General features: G+C 55.8%; 9 protein-coding genes across 9 annotated transcripts, besides 2 other annotated features; 3 read left to right on the forward strand and 6 right to left on the reverse strand.

The window, feature by feature from the left end:
* Positions 1 to 216: 216 nt before the first annotated feature.
* CYME_CMG124C (GTP-binding protein of Obg-family) lies at positions 217 to 1449 on the reverse strand (the record flags this gene model as incomplete). Its single annotated transcript, XM_005535865.1, has 1 exon — positions 217 to 1449. One exon carries the CDS (start codon positions 1447 to 1449, stop codon positions 217 to 219), a length of 1233 nt encoding a protein of 410 aa, XP_005535922.1.
* A 1671-nt stretch (positions 1450 to 3120) lies between these two features.
* On the forward strand, positions 3121 to 4113 carry CYME_CMG125C (similar to peroxisomal membrane protein PMP22; the record flags this gene model as incomplete). The annotated part of the gene is made up of 1 exon (XM_005535866.1): positions 3121 to 4113. The coding sequence occupies one exon, from the start codon at positions 3121 to 3123 to the stop codon at positions 4111 to 4113; it is 993 nt and encodes a 330-aa protein (XP_005535923.1).
* Positions 4114 to 6514: 2401 nt separating this feature from the next.
* Positions 6515 to 7912, forward strand: CYME_CMG126C (similar to zinc finger protein; the record flags this gene model as incomplete). The annotated part of the gene is made up of 1 exon (XM_005535867.1): positions 6515 to 7912. The coding sequence occupies one exon, from the start codon at positions 6515 to 6517 to the stop codon at positions 7910 to 7912; it is 1398 nt and encodes a 465-aa protein (XP_005535924.1).
* Positions 7913 to 9132: 1220 nt separating this feature from the next.
* Positions 9133 to 10362, reverse strand: CYME_CMG127C (hypothetical protein; the record flags this gene model as incomplete). Its single annotated transcript, XM_005535868.1, has 1 exon — positions 9133 to 10362. The coding sequence occupies one exon, from the start codon at positions 10360 to 10362 to the stop codon at positions 9133 to 9135; it is 1230 nt and encodes a 409-aa protein (XP_005535925.1).
* Positions 9266 to 11244: a sequence feature (possible transcribed region).
* Positions 11245 to 12003: 759 nt separating this feature from the next.
* CYME_CMG129C (MYB-related protein) lies at positions 12004 to 13713 on the reverse strand (the record flags this gene model as incomplete). The annotated part of the gene is made up of 1 exon (XM_005535869.1): positions 12004 to 13713. The coding sequence occupies one exon, from the start codon at positions 13711 to 13713 to the stop codon at positions 12004 to 12006; it is 1710 nt and encodes a 569-aa protein (XP_005535926.1).
* A 712-nt stretch (positions 13714 to 14425) lies between these two features.
* Positions 14426 to 15979, reverse strand: CYME_CMG130C (hypothetical protein; the record flags this gene model as incomplete). Its single annotated transcript, XM_005535870.1, has 1 exon — positions 14426 to 15979. The coding sequence occupies one exon, from the start codon at positions 15977 to 15979 to the stop codon at positions 14426 to 14428; it is 1554 nt and encodes a 517-aa protein (XP_005535927.1).
* Positions 15980 to 17084: 1105 nt separating this feature from the next.
* CYME_CMG131C (hypothetical protein) lies at positions 17085 to 18053 on the reverse strand (the record flags this gene model as incomplete). Its single annotated transcript, XM_005535871.1, has 1 exon — positions 17085 to 18053. The coding sequence occupies one exon, from the start codon at positions 18051 to 18053 to the stop codon at positions 17085 to 17087; it is 969 nt and encodes a 322-aa protein (XP_005535928.1).
* Positions 18054 to 18170: 117 nt separating this feature from the next.
* Positions 18171 to 19484, forward strand: CYME_CMG132C (similar to acetylpolyamine aminohydolase; the record flags this gene model as incomplete). The annotated part of the gene is made up of 1 exon (XM_005535872.1): positions 18171 to 19484. The coding sequence occupies one exon, from the start codon at positions 18171 to 18173 to the stop codon at positions 19482 to 19484; it is 1314 nt and encodes a 437-aa protein (XP_005535929.1).
* An 857-nt stretch (positions 19485 to 20341) lies between these two features.
* CYME_CMG133C (excinuclease ABC subunit B) lies at positions 20342 to 23059 on the reverse strand (the record flags this gene model as incomplete). The annotated part of the gene is made up of 1 exon (XM_005535873.1): positions 20342 to 23059. The coding sequence occupies one exon, from the start codon at positions 23057 to 23059 to the stop codon at positions 20342 to 20344; it is 2718 nt and encodes a 905-aa protein (XP_005535930.1).
* Positions 23060 to 23217: 158 nt separating this feature from the next.
* Positions 23218 to 26023: part of a sequence feature (repetitive element) that runs on past the window's edge.

Here is a 26023-nt window from a genome sequence, read left to right on the forward strand (position 1 = left end):
TCGGTTGCCGCGTCCAGGTCGAACGATGATTTCGATATTCCCTGGACAACGACAGACTTCGATCGGCTGTATGCGCAAAAGGCCACCTCAACAACCGACATGCACGCGCTGCCTCTGCACACTGACCAGGGTGGCCATGGATTGGCCAAAGCGCTGCGATATGCGAATCACAGGCTCCGACACATCTTCATCAGCGACCGCATGTCGCGCAGTGCGTTACGATTTAACGATTTGAACGACATCTTCGTCCTGAAGTACGTGATCTGCACCAACTTTCTGAGGAGAGAACTTCACAGACGAGCCCCAGACCCACGCGTACCGCATCTGATCCAGCAACGACTTGTGGATTCGACGGCACAGTGCGCGTACGGTGCAGTGTTCGGGTGCATTGCGGAGCACAATAGGTGCGTCATAGTCCGGTATTTCGCCCTTGGGCTTGGTGTAGATGCGGATCAGGTCCAGCTTTTTCCACATCTCCTCGAGGAGTCCATCGAGATTCCAGCCCAGATGTCCACTTATCGGCACATAGTCCTCAAGTCGGTCGTACAACTCAAGTTCCTCCATGCTCGTTGCGTCAATCTTATTTAGCACATAGAGCACCGGCACATAGACTCGATTCCCTTCCAGAACGTCGATGAGATCGTCGGGTGTCGCATCCTCCTTGAGCACGATTTCAGCATTGGGACAACGATACTCTTGGCATATGGTTCGGCAAAGCTCCAAATCGAGATGCGATGCCGGTCCCTGGAACAGGGTGGTCAGCGTGACTCCGCCGCGGTCTTTTCGACGCACCGCTATCCGCGGTCGCTGCTTCCCGAGTCGAATGCCGAACCCTTCAAGCTCGCGCTCGATGATGCGCTTGTGAACGACTGGCTTGGTCGCGTCCAGAACAATCATGATTAAATCACAGGAGCGTGCGACCGCGATGACTTGCCGGCCCCTGCCGCGACCCTCCTTGGCCCCTTCGATGATGCCAGGCAGGTCGATGAGCTGGATTTTTGCACCCCGGTAAAAGATGTTCGATGGAATAGCAGTTAGCGTCGTGAACTCGTACGCAGCCACCTCGCTTTCCGTCTCGGTGAGCTTACTGAAGAGCGTGGACTTACCCACGGACGGGAAACCGATCATGGCAACGCGTGCGTCACCGGTTCGAGCGACGTCGAAGCCTTCACCACCGCCACCGCCGCCGCTGGCTTTGGTGCTCTCGAGCAACAGTTCCCGCTTGAGCTTCGCAAGTCGGGACTTGAGACGGCATATATGACCCATGGTTGCTTTGTTCACCTGGGTTCGAGCCAGTTCATCCTCGATATCTTTGATTTTCTGCAGTGTCGCCATTGTTCCCCTACAGACTACACCGCCAGGGCCTGCGGCAACAAACGCGCTGTAGAGGCAGCGCGTTTCTCCACGGCGATATGCGATATTTGCCGCCGCGTCCACGCACTGCACCATTGCGTACCGGGAGGCGATGCCTCGAACTGACTGTGCTCGACGAGTGTGCGGTTGATATCGGTTGCTGGAGGCACAAATTTCGAATTATCGGGCGACAGGTCCACGATCCTACTCCAGGCAAGTGCGACTCGGCTTGTCCGCCTGGTCATTGTGGCCCAGAGCGCGAGCGAGCGCCACCTTCCGGCGCCTGTGAGGCTGCCTCGGCCCCGGTACCACGACGTATGCAAGTTCCCGAAACGAGGTCCTCTATGCTACTGGTTGTCCACGTGATCAGTCGGTGCCTGTGACTGAGCCTTCTCGATGACATTCGCTCTCGTCGATCATATTTTCGTGCTTCGCAGCGGCGCGTGCAGGCGAACGCTGCGATCCGGTGCGGCAACCTTGCAAGCGCGAATGCCCTGCTCTTGATAATTCGATGCTTTGCACGCGCAAACGGGTTTGAGTCACAACTATCTGCATAGGATCATGAAAGACGAACCGGTGCAATGAGGCATTCAGGAACGGGCGCACGGGCCTCGGAGTACCGGCTCTGAGCGGGCGATGTCGACGAGCGCGTCGTCAATACGCGATTGCGACCAACTTGGGGCCGCAGCAAGCATCAGCGGCCTCTCTGGCAACGCATCGACAACGAGACGAGAGACTGCTCACGTTAGACGTGCAACCTGATTCCATCGAGGCCATGGGAATCGCCAGACTCGATACAGGGTTGCGGGGCACGGCCGTCGATTCGCCTGCAACGACATACGACGCTGTTGCTGTTGCCCGGGACCATGCCATCTTCAGAGCGAGCGATCGACTTTGAGCGGGGCCCTCACATCCGACCAGCGAACAACGTGTCAAACTCTTGGACTGGAACGCTCGTTCTTCGTAGCAGGTAGAGCGAAGCGCGATGATAACCCATCTCTAACCATAAAGTACCCTGCTCGCGTGCACGTCGTTGTCGCTTTCCTCGATGGCTTCCCGAACGCAACACGCAAGCGTCTTGCAGCATGCATCTCCGTAGAACGTCGCTATGTCGCGAACCGACACGCACAAGGGTATAGGAAAGCTGTTTAGCCGCTGTGCTGCATCTGTTCCAGCGGTTTGAGCGCTACGGCGGACGCTCCAAGCACGAACTCGGCGCACGATAGAACGTACAAGACGACCAGTGCATCTGGATGGGAGTATCAGCAATGCAGCTTGGAGGCAGGGTGCAACAACATCATGGACGCTTTCCCGAAAGCCTATTCCCATCCGAATCGCACTCTGGAGTCCGTGATCGAAGGCAACGTTTTGCGATCGGACGCGCAGATCCTCAATCGCCGCGCATGCATGCTCGTGTTGCCATGCCGCGCAAGTGCATTGCGCTGGGGCGGCGAGGCGCGCTTCTGTAACTGTGGCACATTTGTCTAATACAGGCGACGCGCCCCCGCAGCAGCCGCAGCGACTGCATATCGGGTCGAGCGGGCGTGCAGGCATACGCCACGAACGCTGGCGCATGCTCGCGTGACTGCGGGCATTTTTCAAGGTCGACTGTCGGAACGTACCGTAGTGGAGCTGCACACGGGCGTACCTCTCACTTGTTTGAGTTAACTGTTTGAAAACATAGCGCGTAATTGATCAGAGAGGGGTTCGGAGAGAAAGAGGGGTGAAACGCTGTCCTGGGCGCTGAATTATTCGCAGCACGGACGAATGAGCTTCGTAACAACTGGGCCCGGGGGCTTGCACGAACTCGTGCTACGCCGCGTTCGCGACCTGGGGAACGAAGCCACCATTCGTCGGGTTATTGAGGCGACAACCTCGGGAAAAGCGAATGACTATGCGCCTTACGCTCCTGAAGGGTCGAAAACGAGCGGTACGCTGCGGCTATTGCTCGCCGCGATTTGGAAGAGCTATCTGCGCAAGCTGCAGACCGACCCGGTGGTGACCAAGTCCATCTCTGCGGCGATAATCTCACTAGTATCTGACTTGCTCGCCTCTTCCCTTTCGGGTTCGAAACTTAGCTCGCGTTCGCTTCTGAACCAGTTCAGTATAGGCTTGGCTATTCGTGGCCCCATTGTACACTACTTCCATCAGTTTCTGGACCGTGTGGTGTTTGCGCGTGTCACCAACCAGACCCAAATCGCAGTGGTCATCGCAAAGGTCATTATCGATCAGTTCATTTTCTCGCCACCGTACAACGCGCTTTATTTCCTTATCATTGGACTGCTGGAGGATCGCTCGCTCGCCGAGATCGGCCGCAAGATTCGTCGCGAGCTCTGGGGCGTGATGAAAACGAACTGGATTGTCTGGACACCTGCGAACATCATTTCGTACTACGCCATCCCGTTGGAACTGCGGGTGTTATGGGGTAATTTGGTGGGTATTATTTGGACCGCTATATTGATTTCGAAAGTGCGCCGAGGAGGTGGGAGCAGTTCTACCAGTAACCAGAACAGCGGCGGTAGTGGCAGCGGCGACATGTCCGCGAACTCGAGCGGTCACGCTCGTATCGGATCGTCGGAGCAACCCAATGATCAGAGCGGAACGCGTACCTACGCAAATGCTGCTGCAACGAGATCGAGTGTAGGCCTCAGGGCTGGCGACGCATCAGCAGCATCGGGCAAACATCGTCAACCTATTGCCGAGAACACGAACGATGTTGAGGAATCAGAACACCTGAATGACCATAATAAGTTTGAATAGGAGGGTACCAGCATAAATCCGGTTTGCTCTTGTTTCTTTTGCGTTCAAAGAATGCCTGTCAGCAGACAGGGCTTTGGATGAGAGACGCGCAGTAACGACTACTACTACTGCTACCACTACTACTACTGCTGCTGCTGCTGCTGCTGCTGCTGCTGCCAGCACAGATTTGGTCACGACTCGACTCGGACCTGCTAGGTTGTTCGTGGATGCGGCATGGAAGCGGGCACATTGGCACTGGAGCAGTGCGCTGCAGCCTGAACCCGCAGGCTGTGACACCCGCACCAGCGTGAAATTGAACAGGCTCGCGTACTTAACTAGGGCATACATACCAAAGGCCGTTCTCTTGCGACTGTCAAAAATACCAGCCTTTGCGGAGCGGTTTTCGCGACTGTTTCCTTTTCTTCTCTCTTATCTCCGGATTTCTATACGATGGTCTCTCGTTTCACCCCAGCTCTGATGTCAGCTGTTGAAGGAAGCGGATGGCAGTGCTCAAATCTCGATCTCACTGATTCCGGCGGTTTTCGACGACTCCTATGCCCGGGCATAAGTTGCCCGTGATGCTTCCCGTGCCATTTTCATCTGCTTGGTTTACAGACCGGGTGCGCATGTCAGAGCGATGACAAGCCCTATGGTGGTCAAGTGTTCCCGTGTGTCCACCGAGCCTCCGTCTTGTAAATTCGCTCTGTGACTCGTACAGGCTTGCTTCATCGCTCGGCATGTGTCCAGGTGAGGTGTATCGGACGCTCATCTGGATACCCGACTCCGTCTCCGCCTCCATCTTCGCAAACCGAGGCACTCTCCTACGATCACGCGCTTCTTCTGAGCGATCCTCTAGGCGAGTTTCCTGCCCGCTGCACGAGCCAGTGTGCGCTGCCTCATTTGATATACGACTTGTGGACCGTGATGGTGTACGTGATGAAACAAGTACCGGAAAGAATATCCAAGTTGGAGACCAAGTCGCGAAATTCGGATCCGTCTACCCACTTGCCATGCAAACCAGTGACGCATTTTCCAGAGGAAGGGATCGCTGCGAAGCCTGCAGTCCCAGCTCGAGACACTTGACGATGCAAACACATGAGACGGGAGCTTCTTGGAACACATCCTTTGACAAGGTTCCAGCTGGTTCCGCATCTGGTTTCATCGGTGGCTGCAAAGAATGGAGCACTGGTGTTTCAAGCGGAATCGCTCATTTGAGGTGAGAATCTCAGTGAGGGTTCGGTATGGGTTTTTTTTTCGGAGGACCGGTCAAGGACTGACGTCGCATCGTTTCCTTTTTTCTATGGACCTATCAGCGCGGAGCGGAACGTCCACGAGTTACCGTGAATGAGAAAACACCAAAGACTCGAAGCATGTGTGATTTGAGCGTGCCTCACACACGAGAAGCGGACGATTATGGTATGTAACGAGTCATTGTTCGAGGACGTCCGGAATCATGGTTATTTCGCTGATATCATGAATGCCGGGGACAACGCGTCCATAGAGCGATTCCGACGAGCCGAGCGAGATTCCCAAAAGCACCAAAGAATCCGTAGGGCTTTATTCCAGCACTTTGAATAACAAGGCTGTGCATCGAAACAATTTTCGAAAAGCGTTGTATACGAGAAACAGTGCGACTAGTTCAGTGTTACATTATTATCCGATACCAGTGTAGACTTCAAAGAAGCGTTTGTGATGTGTGATCTGTGAAACCGAAAAATGTCCTTTCCCATCGAGGGTAAATGTAGATCCACTTGCAGACGCGAGCCAGCCTTTTCTGACATGCCGACTGCTATCGGTTTAGGTTTCTCCTTGCAGACTTCGAGTATTAGACGCTGCACCATGGAGTTCGCTTGCGTCATCTCCTCGGATCTCGTCTTCAGCGTCACACAGTTTCTGGTATTCTCAGCAGCGTTGAAGTTTCGATTCACGAACTCCATGTATTTCTCGCTGCTGCTCGTACTCATCAATGGAAGCATTCCCCGAACTTTTGCCCTCCGAGCCACTTGCGTCTTGTCATTGTCCCGTGGGGCGAAGAGCTTTGCTCGCCCAGCGCCCGCTTCTTCTTCTTCTTCTTCGTTACTCGGCTATCTTCGCTCGACGGTCGAAGAGAAGGGCATGTATTCCCTTTGTTTCTGGCCTCCTGGATCCTCGCTTTCCATGTCGACACCTTTCCCTTGGATTTTTATTTCTTCAAATGAATGCACTTTGAATGTTTCTACTATAAAAGGCTAAAAAGCATTTGATGCCACGCACCTGGGCATGGAGCACAACTGAGCTGAAAGACCACAGCGAAGCAGCATCATCCTCCAGGCTGCTGGAACGCCGCTCTAGCCTTCAACACCTCATCTTCCTAGACGCTGCTTTTGCGGCAACCGCGGCTGCCGCATGACCTAACCATAGCTCATGTTCACTACCTCTCCGAATGCCGAAGAATGGTCTCTCTTTAGGGAAAGTAGAAGCGGTTGCTGCTAGTCTGGACGTTCCCGAGGGCTACCACTGGCCGCACGAGGCCTTCCGTTCCCTCGACGTTTTAACTCGGTGCCCGATCTGTGGGGAACACTTCCGCGCGCCTGTGCTGCTTGAGTGTGGCCACAGTTTCTGCAGCGAATGCATTCGTCGTGCGCTTGTTTATCGAAGCGAGTGCCCGCAGTGTCGAGCGCCCGCCAGTGCAGGGCAACTTCGTCGAAACCGTTTGGTTCAGGACGTTACAACCGCGTGGCAACAAGCACGCGAATGCGTGCTAACCCGCTTTTCACCACAAGAGCACGCTGGGAATACGGAATGCCGGAGCTCGAAATTGGAAGCTTCGACTGAGAGCGGCCTCACGGTTCGAGAAAGAACCGAAGCAGCTTGCCCGGTGCGAGCGGCAGCGCTGACCGCACAAGTTGCGACTAGAGGTCGCGCTCGGAGCGCTCCTGTCCCGCCAGACGAGCATACCGCAGCGGTATCAGCTGTTTGGACAGACAGACAACACCAGAATTGGGATGAAGCGGGTGTCTGTTGTGGAAATTGCGAGGAGTCGGCTTCCTCTGCAGTGTCAATGTCGAAGCGCACCGAACCCAGTCATCGATTCGAAAGAAGCGCTGAACGGGCGGGAGCCCAGCCTCCGAACGGAGGACTGAGCGGCATTGCGGCTGTACCGCAGCCGCTTCCAGTGTTTCAGAAAACAGACGACATCTACGCGGAGGATTGGTCGGAGGCTGCTCCAACTCGGACGCCCGCCGCGTTGCCTGGTGAAGCTGCACGGGCAATGGAGCCGCGCCCACGAAACGATGCAGAGTCGACGGCGACAAGCGGTCACGCGTCGTTCACTCGACGGGCCTCGTGCGAGAGGATCCAGCAAAGAGACCATACCAAGTATGTCGAGTGCCCCATTTGCAATCGTGCATACCCGCCGGCTTTTATCCAGGTCCACGTGAATGAATGCCTGGATCAACTGGATGCCGTAGAGGCGAGCGGCTTTCCGGAAGCCGGATCTCGGGCTTTGGCCAAAGCCACCAACACGCTCGAAGACGAATATCCGATGCGGAAGATTCCCGAGGTTTGGTACGACGGCCTGACTGAACGTCGTCTCCGGGAAATGATTCGGGCGCTCGGCATGAAAGCTCCACCAGCGTGGCTCCGGAATCGTCGTGGCCTCATTTACCTGCACCGCGAGTACGTCATTCGACATAATGCGGAGTGCGATGTGGAGCCGGTGACCGCGCGCAAACAGCGACGTAACATCTGCAGAGAGGTCGAGGAACTCGCCTGGTTCCAGATCGAGTCTGCGAGGCGACCCACACGACCAGAGGCAGCGCGTTCTTCGAATGCAACCTGAAAGCAGACGCTTGCTTCGGGCGAGCGTGCTGTCAATGTGCACAGGCGTCGACGATGACGCCTATCGCGTTGCGCTGTGGTATTTTGAAGCATTGAGGCCACTGGAATCGTTGTGAACAAGAAACGCTGACGACTTGGACAGATGCATGAGTCTCTTGCATGCTTGCATCGATTCGAGGTAGCTGTCATGCCACTGGGCTGTTTTCATGGGAAGCACTGCGTGTCAGTCGTAGATTCTGATGCGTACAGGAGCGCGAGTGAAGCTCAAACTCCTTGCGAGATATTTTCGAACTTGGTTCGTTATACCCAGTTTTTCCTGTTGGTGCAGTTTGGTGCGAATGAAAAAGACCGAGGAGTCGGTGATGAACGGACGATGAGGCCCAAACGGGGCCAATTGCTGTTCGCGATTCATTATTTATTAGAATACGCTACGCATAGGCATTTCGGAAGGGTAAAGTCTGTGCGTCCATCGATACACTGGAGCACCGATCTATTGCCCTTGCTTCTGCGCAGACCGCCCTCGATGCCACCTTCGCAGCAGTGTGTGTGTGTGTGTGTGTGCTCGTGCGCTACCTCGCGTCAACGCTCGCACATGCCCGTAAACGCTGTGCAATGTCTGTGTGTGTCTGCTCCGCGCTGCAGGTATAGGTGCGATAGCGAGCGCGCGTAGCAGGCACAGCACCCGGATGACCGCATCCACTGACTTGCTTCGCCAAAGAAAAGAACGAGTGACTGTCGTTCAGCACCTGGAGGTTCGTAAAACCCGACTCGTACCGCAGAATGGAAGCACGGATCGTCGTCGTTGCTGGGTATCGAACGTGTCTGGTGCTGCATCATAAATGCTTTCGTCGATAATGTTACGTATCGCGGACTCGGGCTCTCATGGCTCGTGGAAACGACCCTGTGCCCCCGAACAAAACGAACACAAACACTTCATCCGATCCGAACAGTTCCCCGCAACAGGCCGCGTACCATGCCTGGGAGCACAGCCCCGGTGCACATCGCCTCTTCAGCGCCCGTGCCGTCGAAATACCTGAACGAGACATGCAAGTCCCAGCCAGTCCAAGCCAGTTCTTCCTCTCACAAAAAGAAGATGCCCGGAAGAACTAGCGACTGTCGTTTCTGACCGACCGCCTCCGACCTGAAACAAAAACCCGCTATGGTCGCTCGTGGTGCTTGTGTTGGACCCTGCGCGATGTGCGCTTTCTCGCCAATGCATCGCTACGGAGCAGCAAAAGGCTCCGAATCATCGGGACCACGCCGATGCCACCTGTTTTGTGGATAGAGAAGCAGCGCCTGTCGATCCCACGAAGCGATCATACCGGGTTTTGCTTCGTCCTTCCAGATCTCCGTCGAACACGGTGGCCTGATGCAGCGCACCAGCACCGTCTCGTTCACTGTTTCGTACGAGTCTTCGAGGCCGTACCCGCTGTCCTGGATGAGCCAGTCTCCGGGTCGCCACAGCTGACTCGCGTGCCGCAGCGCACAGTTCTCTGGTCGGCCGACGCTAGCATAAAAGTTGAAACCAGGTGCTTCGTGGCGGTAATACACCGCCTGCTGCTGCTGCTGCTGCTGGCGGTTGCGTTGACCGTACCCATAACCGAGGCGAGCCATATGGTATCGCCAACATCCTTCGATGTGCCGCAACATGGCAGCCGGCGCCCGTTGTAGCGCTGGACTGCCCACGAAATGAACGGGGAAAAGCACCGACGCTCGACAGGGGTAGGTATGGGCGTAACGCAGGAGCAACTCTGGTGGAGCACTCGGGAACGCGGCATGCAGATACAGAAGGTGCCACAGAGCGGTCTGGTCTAGACTCGCTTGCGGCCACTGGGTGCCCAGTGCGATCCAGTTCCGCACAAATTGCAAGGATTCCGGTGTATTACGGAGGAGAAACGCTCCCGAGTTAATCTCGGGTCCATCGTGAACGACCACGTAGTGCTCTGGACTGATTCCTTGCAAGAACGTCTGGACCGGAATCGAAAAGTTCGTGATCACTGCATCCACATCAACGTACATGAACCAGTCGTACGGAGCGTCTTGCTTCAGTAGACGCTCAAGTGCGAAGAGGCGATTGTAGTGCGGTGGTAGAGGTTGTCCTGGTTCGGCGTGTCGCTCGGGTGTCGCAGCGACCTTCAACCAGTGATACGGATAGGAATCGAGTAGAAAATCGACTGTCGCTGACCATTTCTTGGCGTAGAGAACTTTGTTCTGAACCGCGTACGCAAACCGTCGGGCATACGCTGCCGTTGTCGTGCTGAGGAGCGCCACCCGAGGCAGCTGGGTTTCGTGCCCAGCCCCAGGCCAAAGTGCTCTTGGAGTGCGTTTGCGCGTCAGGGAATAACTACTGCGACTGATGCCTAATTGACATCCTATCCAAGAGCCGATAAGACAACAGGCAACAACGAAGGCGACGGTCCGACCGACTCGACGGCGTAGGTGACGCTTCATTACCGCTTCAAGCGGCGACGCCTGGTAAGGAACAGCGGTCCCGGCGGTGTCGTTTTCTGTAGCACTGGGGTTGCAGGCGCCTCGATGCAGGCCGTGGAGGCGTCTAGTGTTGCCACTGGCACGTGTACGGTTTCCCGCAGGTTCAAGAGGCGTTCGTAAGGACCCGGTTCGTACGCCTACGAGTCCGCGAAAGCAGGACGTGTAACGGACACCAGCTCGAGCAGCAGAACGGACTTTAAGGGGCAACTTGATGCAGAGCGCAGTACGAATGAGCTGTACACGTTCAGTGGATCAGGCGGTGGGCGATCCTCTTGTGCGTTGCGAACCTGTTGTTGGAGGCGGCATGCTGCATGACGACACGCTGATACGCCTGCACGAACAAGTGCCACGTCGCTTTTCCGCATGATATCAGAATCGATATCGATGCTTCTCGGTTCAGAGCTGTAGGTCATCGCGTGCGTCTGCTACCAATGTTAGTCGGTAGCGTTGGGTACGCGTAGTGCCACGATGTTGCTGCGACGTATGCAGCGCCGAGTTTCGTTTTTCGAGAACGAGGCGACCTCAGAGACGTTATCAGCAGCATCGATCCCGTTCACGAGCGCTACCGCCATACCTGACAAAAGGCTGATCACAGAAGAAGCAGAGGCCTGGTGATGCGACGCAATCCATCGTTGTCGACACAAACATGGCGTTTGTCCCGGCACCGAGTCTGGATATCCCGGATCTGCCACAGGACCCGGTCTTTAGCGCGTCAAAGACAGGACGGTACGAGTTGTGGTAGCTCGTTGCGATCGAGCTGTTGTCGACACGCGTGCTTTACTAGACCTTGAGCATCCCCAGGAATGAAGTTGTAAATACTGCATACCGACGATGCTGCGGTGTTATGGAGAAATTGAGGCACACGCCACTGGAAGCTGTGCAACATTCGAATGCATCTGCCTTGCGGATGCATTGTTGAGCGGTGGTCATGGCTCGTGGAACGCCATTCGCAGCGTCACATTGTTGCATCAAGAACTGCTCATGCAGAACCTTTTTCGCAGCACAAACGCTACGGTGGTATCTCGATTGTCGCCCATCTGTGGCCAGCTTGGCAGCCGCCCTACCGACTGATGACCGGAGCATTCGGGGCTTGCCCAGTGGAGCAGCAAGCGAACGTTTCCAGAGCGACACGTGGACACCCGAAGCGCGCGATCGATGTTGCTACGCTGTCGCTGCGTCTGTTTCTATACTATTTTTCCAATATAGGCCATGCTGGCCTGCTACAGCGTACAGGATGTGGTGAATCTGTGGATTAGCGGAGAATGCGCGGTTCAGCACGCCTACTAGATTCTTCAAGCCACGACACCGATGCCGGGCGCTTGCCCAGCACATGCAGGAATGCGAGCAGTTCGTCTATACACACACACACACACATACATACGCACGTGCTGCTTCAAGGATGCGGCCGCTTCTGCAGCGAGTTTCGCATCGTTGAGCGCGAACGAGCCGTCCGCGCAACTCGTTGCCGGCACGGGAAGCGCTGGCCCGAATGTTGTCGATGCCGCATTCATCAGGCTGAGGCCAGCGCCCCAGACTCGCATCCCAGGGCAAGTACGGGGCTTGTGCTCGCTCGCCCAGCAATCGTCGGGTGGATATAAGGCCTCAGATGACGGCCGATGAACGCCGTGCCTTTCGGATGAGAGCGTGAAGTCGATTCTTCACCGCATTCTCTGAACGCCCCTTGAGTTTCGAAGCGATGAAGGCCCACGCTGGCCCGCGTCGCTCATACTCGCGCAGGATGATGAGATCCTCACGGGCACTAAAGGGCTCGTGCCGAATACTCGGATCCAAATAGTTCCGATATCGTTCACGGCAGCGGGCGGCAGTACGTCCCGGCAAGCGTGACGCGATCTGCGTCCACGGTATTCGCAGGCCCGACACAGAGACCTGGACATTGCCGTAGGCGTTTCGTGTAGGGTCGTATTCGCTATCGGGCTGATCATGATCATCATCTTCATGGGGCCAGAGTCCACGAGGTTCCCTATCCCGCGTCATGTGCGCACCAGTTCGCAGCGTGGACAGATGCGCTTCCACAAGCTGGCGCAGACGATTGTCCTCCTCGGGGGTCCAGTCACGTCGCTTGCGGTTATCTTTCTCGATGCCGTTATTCAAGGGAATGGAATCAGCGAGATATTCTTGCAAGGACGTGTCTATCGTCTGCTCCGTGCCCGGACTCGGCTTTGTTTTGAGCTTTTTTGCCGTCCGGGGATGATCTTCTCCGAAAGAATCGGGTTCGCCGCCAGCACCCGCGACGTCTCTTTTTAGCGACAAGCTCCGAGTCGGCATCGACGACGATGCCGAGACGTCCGCGGACGATGTTCTGCGCCCATGGTCGCTGCCTCCACGAGAAGCGCGCAACGCTTCCCATCCGATCGAATGGAGGACCTGCTGAACAGCGCTCGCATGAGAGGCCTCCAGGAGATGCGCGCAGAAGATGCAAACATTAGGCTGTTGTGTATCTGTCGATAGATCATCGAAGCAGGCGGGGCCAGCGCGCGCTATGGAACTCGTTTCCGACAACGGAGTGCTGCGGGCGCGACACCAAGGCGTCGTCGTCGTCGTCGTCGAAGATGCTGACGGGTCGCTGCCCACACAGAACGGGCTCATGGCATCCAGGCGAGTTTGCGTGTCGAGGTGCACGGGCTGAGGTGTCACCGGCGAGAGCGCTGCTGAATGCGCCGCGGCGTTCGCAGCACCGACGAGGTCGCCTCCATCGAGCGAAGTATTTAACGGTGCACGCTTCCAGTTTGGATACCCTACACCTTTGAGGTCGTCTACTAAAATCGATGAGCATACGGAGTGCGTCCCGTGGTCGCTCTCCGACATCGTATCCTGACTAAGGCTCTCGATCGTGCCGGAAAGCGCCTCGGCAGTAAACCTGTGCAACCAGGTTTTCCACCCTTCGGTAAGACTATCGCTTGCGTACGAGAAACTAGAGTGCTCGTGTGGCTCAGGTCCAAGAAGCGGCAGCCAGTCAACAGGGATACAAGATAACTCGCTGGTACTCTGCTCCCCGGTTTCCGCACAAGTTGCCATAGAGCATAAAACTTCTAGTAGCCGATGAAGATATTTGGGTATGCCACTTGGCACGCAACGTACCAGAGAAAAAAAGCACGAAAATATCGTTGTGCTTTCGACTTTGTACACAAAACACCAACACAATTTATCACCTCGAGCAACCGTCGTATGGCTTCGTGAACCCGTCTGCATCGTCAGCTGTCCCCCGTCGTGCGGTACGTACCGCAAGCGTCTTGTCCCCGAATTCGCGGGCGCATCGAGCGCGCATCGAGTGCGGCGCGAGATCGAATGCATCGCTGCGCCACGTCTGCCGATGAAAGACGCTCCCGTTGCAGCGCAAATTAGTCGATCCGCTGCCGAGTGGCGCCAGATCGCTGCGCCACGTCTGCCGATGAAAGACGCTCCTGTTGCGGCGTAAATTAGTCGATCCGCTGCCGAGTGGCGCCAGATCGACTAATCTGGACACGGACCCGGCGGCAAGCGGCGCACAGCGGCCGGCCAGTGATCGCGGATCGAGTGGCGTGCGTGTTTGCCCTTCGTGGACGCGGGCGACTGCGCAAGTGGACACGACACCTCCGTTCAACGGCAGTGCCGCGAATTTGGCGACGACGACGACGACGATTCGGGGATGAGCGTTCATTGATCGTATCGATGTGAGATGTATCATTTGATTCATGTGGAATCATAGAGTTCAAGATATTTGGGGCGGAAGGTTTCAGATGGGTTCGGGTTTCTGTAAACGTTGGGATACGCGTTGCAGGGATACCGAGTGCTTGTAGCGTTGATCAACAGGGTGCTTGCGCACTCTTGCTTGTATAGGAGCGTGAGTTGGAGGCGTCGCACCGGTGGAGGCCAGTGACGGCGCCGACGGCACCGTTAGCATGGGGCAAGACCCGCGTCGGCGGGTCCCATTGGGTCGCGCAACTTTTCCGGGACGCACGACATACTTTACAAGAAAATTCTGTGCACAAACGGCATCATGTGTTTCTATTGCCAGTGGTAGGAGCTAAATCACGCCTTCGCGGAGCGGGGTGGTCGGCACCAGCGGTCGACCGGAGCCTGAAAGTCTACCTTGGCGGACGAGCTCCTCCATGCGTTGTCGCGCTTGCGTCCGGCATGAAATGTGTGCTCTGCGCCTGCTACCGTCGCTCAACAATGCTGCTTCGGTGCTTATAGGGTCGCTCTCCGTTGAACTGAAGTAGCCATCGACGGCCGATTCAAGTGAATCGCTGCGGCGGAGTCCAGTTGCTGATACGAGGTTCAGATCCGACATGTCTGCGCTCAGCGCACTGGTTTCCGAGTCTTCCCGCTGAGTTGGTAGAGATTCCGCGGACGGATCTCGCTTTCGGAATGCCGTCTGGATACGCTGCCAATTTGGTGGCTCGTCGGATGGCTGAACACTGCCAGTCCATTCATGCACAAATTGGGTCCAGCCTGCAGAGCTCCAGCCTGACGCTTCCTCTACAGACTCAACGTGCAGGTCATATTCCAGAGATACTTCAGTTTCTTTGAGAACCTCGAGTGTTGGGGCTTGCGTCGCTGGATTCTGGGTGAGATGTTCAGGGCTCGCCTGTCGCCAGCATGGACTAGTCTGTTCATCGGCGAATGCCGCAGATGCTGCGACGCCCGGGCGTGATCCGCTAAGCCAGCCGCACAGCGTCTCCGTATCTGCACCCGTCTGGTTGCCACTGAACTTGGTCGACCAGGGCGAGGCCCAACCAGCCATTGCCGATGACGCACCGCAAGCGACCCGTGCTGGCCGCGGTTCGAATTTCGGCTCGATGCACGTATCCGCCTGATTGAGCTCTCTCGCTAGCGACCAATCCCCGTCAACATGATGCTCTTGTGTCACGCGTTCAAGATCAAACGATAATGAAGGCAAGGGACATGTGGATCTCTTCATCGGGCAAGCTCGCTGCGCTGGAGCAGTCACTACTGTTCGCGTCCCTGAATCGTTTTCGGAGGTTGCTTGGCTCGGCGCTTCCGACACCACCGTATGAGCCTGGTCCGAGGGCGACACCGCGACTCGCGGGCAAACGCTTTGGCTTGGTGATCCCGCGACCGCTCGCCGACTCGTACCAGTGGCTCGCGCCTGCACCTGCTCGTTGCTCGAGCGGGTGTCCAGTGTGCTGCTGAGTGCACCACGTCGCAGTCGCTCCCGAGCTGCATCTTTTGCCGCCCTGCTTTTTGATTTTAGCCGCTCCTGATTTCTCGAATAGTAAAGCAGGTTGCGTGTGTACTGGTAAATTCTTTGCTCGTGAAGTTCGAGCCAGCGACGCTGTGCCTCGGACTCGTCTCCACTCGGCAAACCGGTAATTCGCGCAATTTCCAATCGAAGAAAGCGCTTTCTCGGCTTGGTCAGGAGGACGCTTGCTGTGACGGCGTCTCGACTCTTGCTCTTTTCAGAGGAACGGTGCCAGTCGTCGGCGATCCAGTTGCGCACCTCCTGTTGGACAAGCTGTTTCACCACCCGGTGGTACTCTCGCCGCTGTAAGTTACCGCCTTTTGCGGTTATTTCCCTATACAAAGCATCGTGCTTGTGATCACTCTCATAACCCATGCGATGGACGCACTAGAAAGCGGACGGAACCTGACAGACCTTGCGCACAAGTCACACTTGTGTAAACAACCAACGTTCATGTGCGAGGAAGCATCTGGAGTATGTCACACGCGTCGTTACGCGCGTGCCGCTGTCGTCGGTGCCAGCGGGCCGGCGCATGCCTTGCTGCACCCGCCGCAGATGCGATACGCGTGTCTAATGATGACAGAACACGGAGCTGCTGCTTGCTCGGTACCTGCACGTGGATTCTGTTTCAGAACTTGCTCTAGGCGGACATCATCGACATTTGGAGTGCAGCGATAAAGGCCTAGGGATTCAGACGTGGGTTAAGGGTTCTCGGTCTTCTGTTCGAGGTGGCTCGTTCGACGCCTCACCGCTGGAATGCTCTATCTGGTCAGCGACACGATGATTCGCTACGCTCTTGGACAGGAATGCATAAACGATCCGATATATGGATCGAATGGATACGTATAAGCACCGATACCTCTACGCTGCCCACGAGTAGCATGCGTGAATCATGCATGCTTCAATGTTGCGATCTGTTTGCATGCGACTCATGGGCGCTGCAATATGCGGCGCTGGATCGACACGCAAACAACACGAAGGCGTCCTTTCATGCTTTGTTCTCAAAACTGCGGCCAAAAAGTTCATTGTACGTGTCGCGTCGAATGAGCAGTTGGTTTCGAAAGACAGATCCCCTTCTCTTTGCGGTCATCGACGAACGACGTTCCGCGGTAGCGCGACACATTTCACGGAATATGCTCGCAGAGGTTCCCGCTGCTTCTTTTTGCGTGCGAATGTGTCTTGCACTCGAACTTGAATCACTGCAACGATTGCTTCCAGTGGAGCATGCGTCGTCGCTTTGCGCGCGAACGGCGTCCAGACGGATCGAGGTGTCCCGACATGTTCTCCAATCTGGATTTTCATTCCGGTGCTTGTTTCGTAAATAACGACATTGCGTTCCGTAAATGCCCTGTCGAATCGAACAGCAGGCTCTGATGTGCGCAGCGGATAAAGCGTTCGCTCATGGGATCGTCCAGAAGACGCCCGTGATCGTACGATATGGAATGGGTCGCGAACCCAGAGCAGGATATCCCGGGAAGCCTCATGTACCCGCCAAGGGCATATCCCGAGCGATGGACCGAGCGTACACGAGAAACAGAGCAACCCCCGGAAGAGGATGCATGGTGGACACACCTGGGGACGCCTGACCGCAGTTCAGTGTCACCGCTTCGATAATCTCCGCATATACCTTCGGTGCGACCTTCGCAGCGGTGCCCAAAATGTAGATCGCGTCTTTTGGCTGTGCATCAAGTTCAGCGACAACAGCCGAAAGCGGAAAAATCTGCACCTTATAGACGCTATCCATGCGCTTCGACCCATGACAACGAAGGTGAAGCGCACGGAGAGAATTTCGTGCAGTGAACCAGAAAGAACTGATGGGAAAAGGAAGCAGTTGAAGAAGAAGTCTGCAAGAGCCGGAGTTGATAACCATAGGAACACAACAAAACCTGAGTACGTACATCCGAGCATGGCAAGTGGACCCATTTGCTTTTACACGTTCATATACGCATGTGTAGGCAGCTTGACGAAAGCGTCCCATGCTGGTGCCAACGCGGAAGCGCCCCGCGTGTGCGAGTTCCCGTTGATACTCAGCGCCCTTCAGGGTGCAGTCAGGAGCCCGGTGCACGCATGTCTGCGCAGACCCGTCAAATCCCAACCGACGAGACGTCATACACGAACTCCGAATGAAGTGCGCGTCCAACCGATGCGCTTCAAGGCACAGGAACGCGATTCCGTGTCCGAGCGGTGATCGTTGGTGTGTCGCATCGGGCGTCGCCGGCTGAGCTGGGCATTCGGAGAATCCATAGCCCTGGATCCAGCCTGCATTACCGTTGGTAGGACTGGCATGAGGCTGACGAAACGTTTTCATAGCTCGAGAGGAGCCATGGCGCTCGATTTCCCGGCTGAAGGCAGCAGCGCAGGCGCCCTCGCGAAATGGGCGCTCTCCATGCCGCGGGCGTCTGCCGCTCGACAACGAGATTCCTGGTAGACGAAACATGATATGTATCATATGCGACAATCATGAATCTTTCAGTCACCTGCGGACAGAGGCGTGTCACCGGCGACCGGCCCCATCGGAGCAGAGCTCAGATCGTACCTTCCCAACGAAACGGTGCGACTTCTCCGCATGAGCGTCTACAACCAGTTTGTGCCGTCAGTTGGAATCGAGAACCGTACAAGTCTGCGTTATTTAACTGCGCACCATGTGCGGAACCTAGCGACGCAACCAGCTGTTCGACTTCGGCCCCGATTCCTCTCGGTGCGTAGAGTGGGTTGGGCGCGACCTCTACTGCGCCTCCGCAGCGAGGTTCCCGCCACCGTCCATGGCGCAGATATATACCATTCACCACTGTTTCGGAAGCACTGGCCATATGGTGAAGACTTGGACGATGAACCCCAGCACCCGGAGTGTCCTCACCGGGTAATCGTCATTGAACGTGCTTTACACGAGTCACAGTTACCGTTGCACTGGCACGAGGTTCCGCGTTTCCGGGAGCCGTTTGCCGCGAACTGCGCGAAACTGCTGAAAATAGTCGAGGCTAGCGGGCTCGAGGCTCTGGAAAAGGAGACGGAGGATCCAGCTCTCGCGCGGGCTGTCCGAGCGGCCGCTGCGGTTCATTTTCTGGACCATATAGCGGAGATCCACCGCCTCGTCCATGTGCGCGGAGCTACTCGCATCGACATGGATACATATTTGAGCGACGATACACTTGAAGTTGCCCTCATGGCTACTCGGGCTGCTTTGGAAGCCACCGACGCGGCACTGAAGGACCCGAGTCGCCTGGCTTTTGTGGTTTCGCGTCCGCCAGGACACCATGCTACCCGAGCAACCGCCATGGGCTTTTGTTTTCTGAGCAACGTCGCTATCGCCGCGCATGAGGTTCTCAAACGCTCCGACAAGGGTGAATTCTCCAGACCAATAACCAGAATCGGTATTCTTGATTTCGATGTGCATCACGGGAACGGAACAGAGGACTGCGTTCGACAGCAGGAACGGATCCGCTTCGTTTCACTGCACGAGCACCCGCAGTACCCCATGACTGGGGGGAATCCGAACGAACACGGTCCAAAACATAACATCTGGAATTTTCCGCTACCTGCCGGGACCGATTGGCACAACGGCTATGCGGAAGCGTATGCCGAGGCGCTCAACCGGCTCTGCAGCGGTACGGATCGATCGGATGTGGTTAGCGACCTCGACCTGGTGCTCGTCTCTGCTGGCTACGATGCACTGGCGAGTGATCCACTAGCTGGGTTGCATCTGAAACCATCAGATTACAGTGAAATGGCTTTTCAGCTGATTCATCGACTCAAACCATCTACTCCCGTAGTCTTCTGCCTGGAAGGTGGATATGATCTCAACGCCATTGGTGAGGCCGTCTCCCAGACCATTCAAGGCGCGCTTCGAGCTCGTGCCGAACAGCCTCAGGCCGTCGTCTGAAGAGGTTCGCTCGAACAGCTCAGTAAAGGTAGCCTCGTTCAATCGTCTTGCTATGTTCGTGCTGCGCACGATGTCCTCGTTCACCTCAGAGCTGCGCACGGATGCGAATCTCAGCGCAACCGACCGATATTCAGCGAGAGAAGCACCAGTGCCGATGGTACGCTCCAGACTCGGAAGGTATCCACATGCTCCAGGAGAAAAATCTCCGACGTGAAAACAGAGCTGCGCAACGCCTCGAGTCACGTTTCGCATGCTAGGCTCGTCGCGAGGCCGCACCCGCACGTACTCAGCTTTCCCGGGTACTGTCTCCAGCGGGCAGCGACGAGCACGTACTGGTGCCGACGTCAGAACCGTGGAGCTTCACGACCCAATATGAGCAAATGCCGCAACCCCGCGCGCGCCAGCCACATGCCTCACGCACAACCGGATGCTTAGGTTCGCTTCGCAGACGCCGAGTCCGTCGTCAGCTCCAACGCTCTGCAGTTCAGGCCTGTGGTGCTGGTGCAGGCCGATCCGGGGTATGGCGGCGCAGTCGGGTTGCGGGAAGTAGTGCATCGCCCGTGCCAGTCGAATCCGGTACGCTGTATGGAGGCTCTGCCGCTGACGACAAGGCTCGTGCGCGACTACGCCGAATATCTGACCACAGATGGTGAAAAGAGTCGTAGTCCCTTTCCATCGGTCGATTGCAAATGCCCCTAGCGGTTCACCTGGTTCAATGCACAAGTGATCTTGCACCATAGAACATCCAGTGCCACTGCAGTCGTGTTAAGCAGCCACCATCACCATCATCATCGAGGTCTTGACTCGGAGCCTCAATCCTGTTCGTGTCTCCAGAACAGGCACCCACACAGGTGCGATCAGACGGACTCTCCGCGCCGATGCCGCGAAGCATTCGCCGTCGAGTCCTCGGTCAGATGTTGCGCTTGCAGTCGAGCCTCGAGCCTTGAGAGCTCGCGCTTCTCCAAGAGGTCCCTGATCACTGCAGCGAGCTCAAAATCCAACTGTGCAGCAGCTTCATGCATGTGCGTACGAAGCTGCTCATCGTCCAAGGCGCCAAGACCCGCCGGTAACCTGCCCCCGAGGCCCATTTTCGAACTGGTCTTCTCTCGTTTCAGATAGGGTTCATGCTTCGCAAGAATCGAACGCGGCTCCATTCCATATTTCGCGTTGTAGGCTGCTTGTATAGCTCGCCGTCTTTCGGTTTCTGAGATCGCTCGCTGCATCGAGTCCGTCAGCGTATCCGCGTAGAGCGTCACGGTGCCGGCTACGTGGCGCGCCGCACGCCCCATTGTCTGAATGAGTGCGGTCTCGCTTCGGAGGAATCCTTCCTTGTCCGCGTCGAGAATGGCCACCAGACTGACCTGAGGGAGGTCAAGGCCTTCCCGAAGAAGGTTCACGCCGACGATCACGTCACAGCTTTCTGTGCCAAGGGCTGAGAGCACCTCTACCCGCTCCAGAGCGTTCAGTTCGGAATGCAAGTAGCTGACCCTGAAGCGCTGTTCGCGGAGGTAACGGCAGAGTTCTTCAGCCATTCTCTTCGTTAGGGTGGTAATCAGGGCTTTCTCTCCTCGCTGTACTCTTTGGCGAAGCGAAGCGGCTAGGTGTTCGATCTGGCCCCGGGTAGGGTGCACCTGAATCCGCGGATCAAGCACATGCGTCGGGCGAATCAACAACTCCGCCAGGGCACCGTCGGCGAGACACAGTTCGAATGGGCCCGGTGTAGCTGAAACAAACACGCAGCGATGGACCTTGGTCCAGAACTCTGACTCACGAAGCGGTCGATTCTCCAGAGCGCTCGGTAGACGAAAACCGTAACGTACCAGGTTTTCCTTGCGTGCGCGATCTCCATGGTACATACCCCGTATCTGCGGAACCATAACATGGCTCTCATCGATGATGAGTAACCATTCGGGGGGAAAGTAGTCCAGTAGGCACTCGGGTGGTACATCTGGTGCCCTGCCCGAGAGGTGCATGGCATAGTTCTCGATTCCCGAACAGTAGCCGTGTTCGCGCAACAGCTCAAGGTCCTGGGTCGTGCGTCGCTCCAGACGCTCGGCCGCGTGGTGCTGCCCTCGCTCGCGGAGCCGTTTGCAGCGGCTTTGTAGTTCAGCGGCGATAGCCTGGAGCGCCCGCTCGCGCTCCTCCTTGGGCGTCACGAAGTGCCGAGCGGGATACAAGGTCACATGGGAGCTGTATTCCACATCCGCTCCCGTTTCGCGATCCACATACCTGAGTTCGACAATTTGATGATCCTGTACATCGATGCGGAGTAATAGCTCCCGCTCATCCCACGACGGTAGCGAAACCTCCACCGCCGTATCCCTGATCCGAAACGTACCCGGATCGCGGGGATCGGCTCTGCGTTCGTAGAGCATGGCCTCCAGTTGTAAAACGATCTCGTCGAGACTGCAGACATCACCGAGTTTAAGGCTTGTCGCTGCTCGAAGGTACGTTGACGGCATGCCGAGGCCGTAGATGCACGATACTGACGAGACGATGATCACATCGGGGCGCTCGAACAGGGCGCGCGTGGCAGCATGGCGATAACGATCAATGTCCTTATTGATGCTTGCCGACTTTTCGATGTACGTGTCTGTGGCACTGTTGTAGGCCTCTGGCAGGTAAAAATCATAATAGCTCACGAAAAACTCGACTGCATTCGATGGGAAGAATCCCCTCAGCTCACGATACAGTTGTGCTGCGAGCGTCTTGTTCGGTGCGAGTACCAGGGTTGGTCGTCCGTATTGCGCGATCACATTTGCGATAACGAAGGTTTTGCCAGTGCCCGTAGCGCCTTTAAGGACCTGGAATCGTTTCGAGGGCAAACGATCTACGAGGCACTGAATGGCTGCAGGTTGATCAGCGGCAGGTGTGTAGGGCGCGACCAGCTGGAAACGCTGATCAGGCAGTCGCGCAAAATGCTCTGCCAGTGTCTCCTGCTCTGCGCTTCTGCGAGGCGATATCGAAACGTCTGCGGGTATCGGTAGAATTTTGGTCAATGGAACAATTTGATCTGCGTCGTCGGAATAGCGGAAGATGTGCCAGCCGTGCTGTTCGAGGTGTTGTTGAGCGTCCGCGTCCAGTCGCCCGCGTCGAAGCAGCAGCGCCAGTTGTGTACAGAGTCGCCACATCACTGCATGCCGTGCAACAAGTCGCTCTGCGTCGGGTCTTTTCAGTGGCAGCTTGCGTTCTATGACAATGACCGCCATACTATCGTCCAAGTACAGTTTCATTGATCGGGAGAAGCGAGCGTTTTTGGTGATCGCGTGCTCCGCACTCCCATTGCACACCTCTTGTACGAAGCGAACAAGTCGCTCAAATGGAGGCCGCTGCTCGGTCGCCACACGCGGATCCAAGGGACGCCCGTGTGCAGTTGCTGCAAGCACCGCTCGGCTCGCATCGTTCGTTGCGTTGCAGACGAGCGTCAGCGAAGGCCAGCGCCCGGCGCCGTTGGCGAGCAAGCGCATCACGACTGGGCCGTGGAACACCCCACCACCGATCCGCAAACGACACAAACATCCCGCGTTCCTCGCTAAACCTGACCTGCATAATCCTAAATTCCCTATGAGGAACATACACGCAAGCGCGTCAAAGCACAGACGAGAAGAGTTCAACACAGACACACACTCGACAGAGTTCACGCTGGTGCGCAACTGTCATGTCCGCCTGCCAACGGATTACAGGAGCGCGCTCCTTTGACGGGCGATTTGCTTTGCGTTTTCTCTCGGCGATCAAAAGTTTACTTTGACCATGCATCCCAGATTGCGGGATGCGTATTGGCTTTCGGAAAAGCGTCCTTAGGGCTGCGCAACACTACCAAGTTCCATGACGTAGACTTGCATTCGGATGTACTGGACGTTTAGTACGTTCTATCGTGTGCCGAGTGCCTGCATTACTGCACCAGCCGTATCGCATATGCCTCTGTTACGGATCCAGCACGGAGACGGAACGGCTTTGCCATAGAACAGAGGGCGTCGGCTCGAGGTATGATTCATTCAACATGGAATCGGGATTCATTAGCCTGCTGGGAGCGTGCAAGCTGCGCAGACACACATGCTGCCTGCGACAGCGCGAAGCGACATACGAGGCGGATACCACGCCGACCAGGGCGATGCCCAGACGCAGCCTGTCCGCTGGCAGTCCCAGATTACACTGCGTTCCGGATGAGCTGCTGACATTTCCCTACAGGACTCGCCACTCGCGAGGGCATCGTGCACTAGCCCGATAGACTCGTCCGGCTCGCGGAACTTTCTGCCTAGAAAGAAGAGTTTCGAGGATACGGAAAGCGTTTCCCCCTCCTAGCGTTCTTCGTAGTGGGGGCGGGAAATCTTTATCTCGTTGCTGGTGAATCTTGAGTCTCTGTTCTTTGCCCTGAATAGCGCGCTCGATACGTGCGCCTTTATATTTGGCAGGAATTGAACATGTCCTGCTTCTCATCGTTGAAGAGAAGCGCAATCCTGATCATTATCGTGTTGCAGCAAGGTGCAATGTGGATTTGCATGAAAGTCGTCGCAAAGTATAGTTGTGTATCTCAATTGGGTTTCAATCTTTACATTTGTGGATTCAAGTGCTTTTTCGCTGTGTATAACAAAAACGTTCAAAGTGCGTTCTCTTTTGCAAAAGGAAAGAAAGGAAAGTTATGGAAGTAGAAGTGGAGGATCCTGCAGGCCTGGTGTCGGCGGCTGCCGCAGAGAACAAAAAACATTTCCGGCACCATAGGAACGGGAAAAGACGAAGAATCAACGGGAACGAGGGAGGGCGGACGTCAGACGCCGCACGAAAAACGACACTACGACGAGATGTTCGTGAAAGCTTTTCTTTCAAGCCGTATCGAGGATCCCTACAAGCAACCGTTGCAAGAGGTCATCAGAAACCCTGTCGAATCATATTCCAGGAGTGCTCAAATCTCCTGTTTAGGACTGATGCATATGACGAGGGAGATGTATCGCGGCGTGACGCGCATAGAAAGAGTCGAGGTTCCGGAGGAATTTTCTAACGAGACCTTCATCCGCCACTTGATGCTTGGCACGGGGGAAACCTCGAAGAGAAATGAGCGAGCGCATGACGTACAGGAAAATGACACCGAATTCCGCTTCAACGGTACTCGATACAAGTATGACGGGGACATTCACACCTACGGGGCGATCTAGTACCCCAGGATCCTGAGGAACCCCATGATCGTAAACTTCGACCGCATCATGATACGCTCCGTCTTTGCACTGTAACCGGGCCTCTCTCGCAAAGGGATATGGGCTATCGTCGATGGCATCACGAACGATAGTGACAATGAAGAGGAGACCGAATTCGCCGAAAAGAAGGCATCACCCGGGAGCATGAATGAAGCTTCTGTGCTCCGTGCGGCTCTTCGAGAGCACCGTACGGGTTGGCGTTAGCCAATCCTGCAGCAAAGGTATCAGAGATGAAAAGAGATGCTATCCCCTCATCCTGCGCTATTTCGTGTTCCTGAACCGAGAGCTCGAACGCAAGGCGGAGATGGAGCTGGATGTGGAAGCAAGTGAAAAGTCGGTGAAACGGAAGGCTGCGCTTCTGAAGAGGCGCTTCAACCTCGTTCTGGAATGCAAAAGCAAGTCGCGCTTTGTGGCTAGCGATTCCAGATTCCTTCGCTGCTCCAAGGAGATCTGTCCGAAATTCGATGTTCATAACAAGGAATTCACGGGAGAAAAACGGTGAGACTCATCGGAAGAATATCTTCGATTTCAAACGTCTCAAAACGAGCAAGAAAAAGGTATTCACGGTGACGATCGACAGCGATGGGGTATCCATATGTGTACATTATCGGCGGTTGAAGGCGGATCGTCCAATTGTGCCTTCGGCTTCGCCCGCGGCGAGGCACGAAGAAAACACGGAGGCGGGCCCTGGATCGTATAACCCCCAGAAGAACGACATCGTGGCAGGCGCAGACCCCGGGAACACGTATATCATAACCATCGCAGTGCCCAGGGGTGCGAAAGATGGTATTGCTGGCGGCTTGCGTCAGAAAGCCATGAGTCTTTTAAAGCACTCAAAAGCGAGATATTACCGAGAGTCTAGGATAATTCATGCGAGGAAAAAAGTGTGACGTAGAATGCAGCCGGGAAGGCGCACCTGGAGGCGATCAGCCAGGTGACGGGCCGCCGAGCGGACTCTGAAGCTTTTCAGGAATTCATGAAAACTCATGCTGCTCACTAGGAGGAGCTGTGGAGAGATTACGCAAAGCTCCGGTTGGCTCGTCAGCGTATGAATCTCTACTGTGGGAAGCAACATGCGTTCGCCAACTTTTTCAATGAGTTGAGCGCCCTGGAGGAGGACGAGAGTCAAACGCTCGTAGTAGCATACGAAGCAGGGCGCTCGATGAATCAAAAACGGAGCATACCCGCTCCGTAAACCACAGCGTACAAGGAGTGTGCACAGTGTTTTGTCATAATACCGATAGATGAGTTCCGAACGTCATATACGGACCATGAACGGGGGTATACACTTCACCGGGTCGAGATGGAAAAGTGCCAGAGGAGCCCTGTGAAGATATAGAAAAGTAAGGA

The sequence above is a fragment of the Cyanidioschyzon merolae genome, chromosome 7, assembly GCF_000091205.1.
Source record: "Cyanidioschyzon merolae strain 10D DNA, chromosome 7, complete genome".
In the NCBI taxonomy this organism is placed as follows: domain Eukaryota; phylum Rhodophyta; class Bangiophyceae; order Cyanidiales; family Cyanidiaceae; genus Cyanidioschyzon; species Cyanidioschyzon merolae.